Here is a 4,007-nt window from a genome sequence, read left to right as displayed (position 1 = left end):
AGGAATGTCAGTTACCCTACAATTTGAAGTAGTAGCCACTTTTCTGGGGAGCCCCAATTTGTGGGGCAAGTTGGAGGGAAGGGAGCCTTAGAGGATGGTGCTATAGTAAAATGTGGTTACCAAAAGTGAATACAGACACACAAACATATTATAACACCAGAATATGATTTTTTTTCTTTTAGATATGAAGACAACTTTATCATAAATAATAATCAAAAGAGTTCAGTGTTGCATGTATATTGAAATGATTATGGGTATTGGATTATCTTCAGAAGAGACCTATGATAGGCTTGTAATCAGCATAGTTTTTTTAGGTACAGAATCAATCAACAAGTATTTATGAAGTCCTTCCATGTGCTAGGCAGTGTCCTAAGTGTAAGGGATATAAAAAAGGTAAAAACATGATCCTTGGACCTGAAGAAACTAAGATACTTATAGAGGAGAAAACACACAAACATTAACACAGACACAAGATTTAGGTATAGATACAAATGTGTGTGTGTGTGTGTGTGTGTGTGTGTATTTTGTATGTGCATGGAATATGAGGTAATGCTGGAAGAAGGCATTGTGGGTAGGGGAAGATAAGGGAAGATAAGGAGATGGTAGTGGTAAGGAAAACCCTCTTGCAGAAGATAGAATCTGAGCTTAATTTTGAAGAAAAGCAACAAATCTAGAAAGCAGAATTGAGGAGGTAGAGCATAGTCAGCATGAGGGAAATCCAGTGTAAAGGCACATAGTTGAGAGATAAAATGTCTTAAGTGAGTAAAAAAAAAAATGCTGATGAATTAGAGAAAACACTGGAGTGTGTAAAGTAAGATGCGTCTGGAAAGGTAGGAAGAGACCAAGTTATAAAGGGCTTTAAAAGTCAAACAGGATTATATATTTGACCTAAGAATTAATAGAGAGACACTGGACTTTATTGAGTGGAAGGGTGATGGGGTCAGATAGGCTTTTTTAGGTACATAACTTTGACACTTCTATGGAGGATGGACTACAGTGGGGAGAGATTTGAGGTTGGAAGAGCAACTATAAAATTTGCTAGAACAGCACAAGTTTGAGATGCTCAGGGCCTGTACTAAGGTGACAGCTACATGAGTAGAGGGAAGCACAATACTGAAGCAACACTATATAGGAAAAAATGACTAGACTTAGAAATGGATTAGATATGAGAAGTGTGTACATGGGAGGTGTCAAAGATGACAGTGATGTTGTAAGCCTGAATGACTGAGAGAAGGGTGGTATTCTCAAGAGTAACAAGGAAGTTTGGAAGAGGGGAAGTTGGGGATGAGTGGGAAGATGAGTTCTATAAAACCAATTAAAAATCAACAACCAGACCCCGTCGCCTGGCTCTGGTTCTTGTTTTAACAGTATTTGGACAGAACAGACCTGGGGTTCCCCCAGCTCCCCTCGCGCTAGATCTTAGCCCTTCTGCAGCCCACCAGCTCCTGGGACCACCTGACCCCACTTTCGGGACCATCCGCCCCGACCTCCGAGCCCAAAGAACTCTGGTATCAGCCGTCTCTTCCAGTTGCCGGTGGTGACATGAGCTCTACCTCCCAGATCCGCCAAAACTTCTCCGAGGCCGAAGCCGCGGTCAACCGCCTAGCCAACCTCTACCTTCAGGCCTCCTACTCCTACCTGTATCTGGGTTTCTATTTCAACTGGGACGATGTTGCTCTGCCGAGGGTGTCGCATTTTTCCCGTAAACTGGCGAAGGACAAACACGAGGGCGCTGAGCGCCTTATGCGGCTCCAGAACCAACATGAGGGCCGGGTCCTCCTCCAGGCTGTGCAGAAACCCGCCCAAGATGAGTGGGGCCGCAGCTTGGATGCTATGGAGGCTGCCCTGAGCCTGGGGAAGGGCCTGAACAAGGCCCTCCTGAAGCTGCACGCCCTGGGCACCAGCCAAGGGGATCCACACCTCTGCGACTTCCGGGACAGGCACTACCTGGGAGAGGAGGTGAAACAGCTGAAGAGCCTGGGCGACCACCTGACCACCCTGCACCACGTGCAGGCTGACCCTCAGCCGGGATTTGGAGAATACCTGTTCAAGAGGCTGAGCCTGGAGCACAACTAGGAGGAGTAGCCCCACAAGAAGGCCAACGGGGCCCACAATAAAGAATAAAGCTGACTCGCTGCTCAAAAAAAAAAAAAAATCAACAAGGATTTATAAAGTGCCTTTTATTTGTAGGATATTGTGCTGGTTGCTGAAGAGATTTGAAATTTAGAAAAGCCCCTCTCCTTCTAGGACTCACATATAAACACAAATAGTTATAATACACAATATTTTATTAGAGTTCATTAGTATTACCAAAGAACTAATGTCAATCTCAAGAGAGAAAGTAATTTCCTAGTGAGAAACTTTGGGAATGCTTCCTGGTCAAGATGATATTTGAACTAGTTTTTTTTTTTTTGTTGTTGTTGTTGTTATTTTTTAAAGATATAAAGGAATTCATCAGGATAATGTGAGGACAAAGGGCAATTCAGAGGTGGAGAAATAGCATAAACCAAGGACAAAAGGAATGGCAACATTCAGGGATTTCCTAATGAGTTGTGGAACTTCATGGCTCTTGTGATGACAGCAAGGTTTCTTTATCAATTTGTGCATCGTTTCATTCTGTAGGTGACATTCTTCTTAAAATGTAAGTGGTACCTCAGTACCACCTGGCATTTTGTAGCTAGGCACAGCTGTAGCACTGGAAGATTAAGCATCAGCAGTTTAAAAAATAGCAGAGCTTTATGTTCATAGTAATGTACTAACAGAGACTCAGAAGTCAATAACTGTTTGACATTCTAGAAAGTGTCCCCATAATTCGAGTAAGTTCAAAGCTACCAAACAGATTTTATTGGTAGGCAATGAAGTGGTTCAGTAATGCTTGCCTGTTATGAAAGAAAAACATGGCAGAAATTGAGAGTCTTAGAAAGACTTTAAGCCCTTGCTTTTTTTTTTTTTTTTGCTTTTCTAATTTTTTTTTTTTTGAGTAGGCTGGATCACATAATGGAAAGAATTCTTGGTCTGAAGATAGGAAACTTGAACTAAAACTCTTGATCTTAGATACAAAGTATCTCTGTGACTATTAGACAACTCACTAATCCTCTCAGAATATGGACGGCCTCATCTTTAAAATGGGAATAATATTATCTATACTACCAACTCAAAGGGTAATCATACACAAAATGATTCACAAACCTGAAAGACATATATATCTTGTTGAATTTTCACTATAATTTTGGTCTGTTTTGATTTTTAATACTATCTCTTGTCATCTAATATGTTAATATCCCTTATGGTTTCATATCATCTGAGAATTTAACTGTTTCATGTTACCAGATTTAGACACTGGGTGAGAGTCAGGAGCCTCAGGAACTCTTTAAGTAACAACTTCAGAACAATAAGTATTTATGTTCTTATCAAACCAGATTACTTCTTTCTTGTTGTTGTTGAATCTTTTAGTCATATCCAACTCTTTGTGACCCCATGGCCCATGCTATCCATGGGGTTTTCTTGGCAAAAATACTAGAGCGGTTTGTCATGTTATTTTCCAGGGAATTAAGACAAATAGAGGGTAAGTGACTTGCCCAAAGCTGCACAAGTAGTGTCCAATGCTAGATTTTAACTCAGGTTTACTTGACTCTAGGCCCAGCACTTCATCTACTGAGCCACCTATCTACCTTACCTCTTTCTAGCATGGAAATATCTACTATACAGATCTCCAGTTGCTTAGTATCCTATCATCAAAAGCTCAAGGTTTTTTGGGTTGCCTGAAGTCCCAACTAAAATTGGCAAGCCTGTGTTCCAAGGCAGATAACTATTGCATATCAGGAACATCTTTCAAGAAGAAAAAACAAAAACAAAAATGTGATACAGCAATGTGTAGCCTACAGTGGAGATCAATCAAGTCCTCAAGAACACAATGGTTGGGGCAGCTAAGTGGTGCAGTGGATAGAGCACCAGCCCTGGATTCATGAGTACCCGAGTTCAAATCTGGCCTCAGACACTTAACACTT

General features: G+C 41.3%; 1 protein-coding gene across 1 annotated transcript; it reads left to right on the top strand.

Annotated features, from left to right (window-relative positions):
* Positions 1 to 1,542: 1,542 nt before the first annotated feature.
* Positions 1,543 to 2,076, top strand: LOC122738304 (ferritin light chain-like). Its single transcript, XM_043980352.1, has one exon. It carries the CDS (start codon positions 1,543 to 1,545, stop codon positions 2,074 to 2,076), a length of 534 nt encoding a protein of 177 aa, XP_043836287.1.
* Positions 2,077 to 4,007: the final 1,931 nt, after the last annotated feature.

This window comes from Dromiciops gliroides, chromosome 1, assembly GCF_019393635.1.
Source record: "Dromiciops gliroides isolate mDroGli1 chromosome 1, mDroGli1.pri, whole genome shotgun sequence".
NCBI lineage: Eukaryota > Metazoa > Chordata > Mammalia > Microbiotheria > Microbiotheriidae > Dromiciops > Dromiciops gliroides.
Note: the sequence above shows the minus strand (reverse complement) of the source record. Positions and strands in the feature narration are given on the sequence as shown.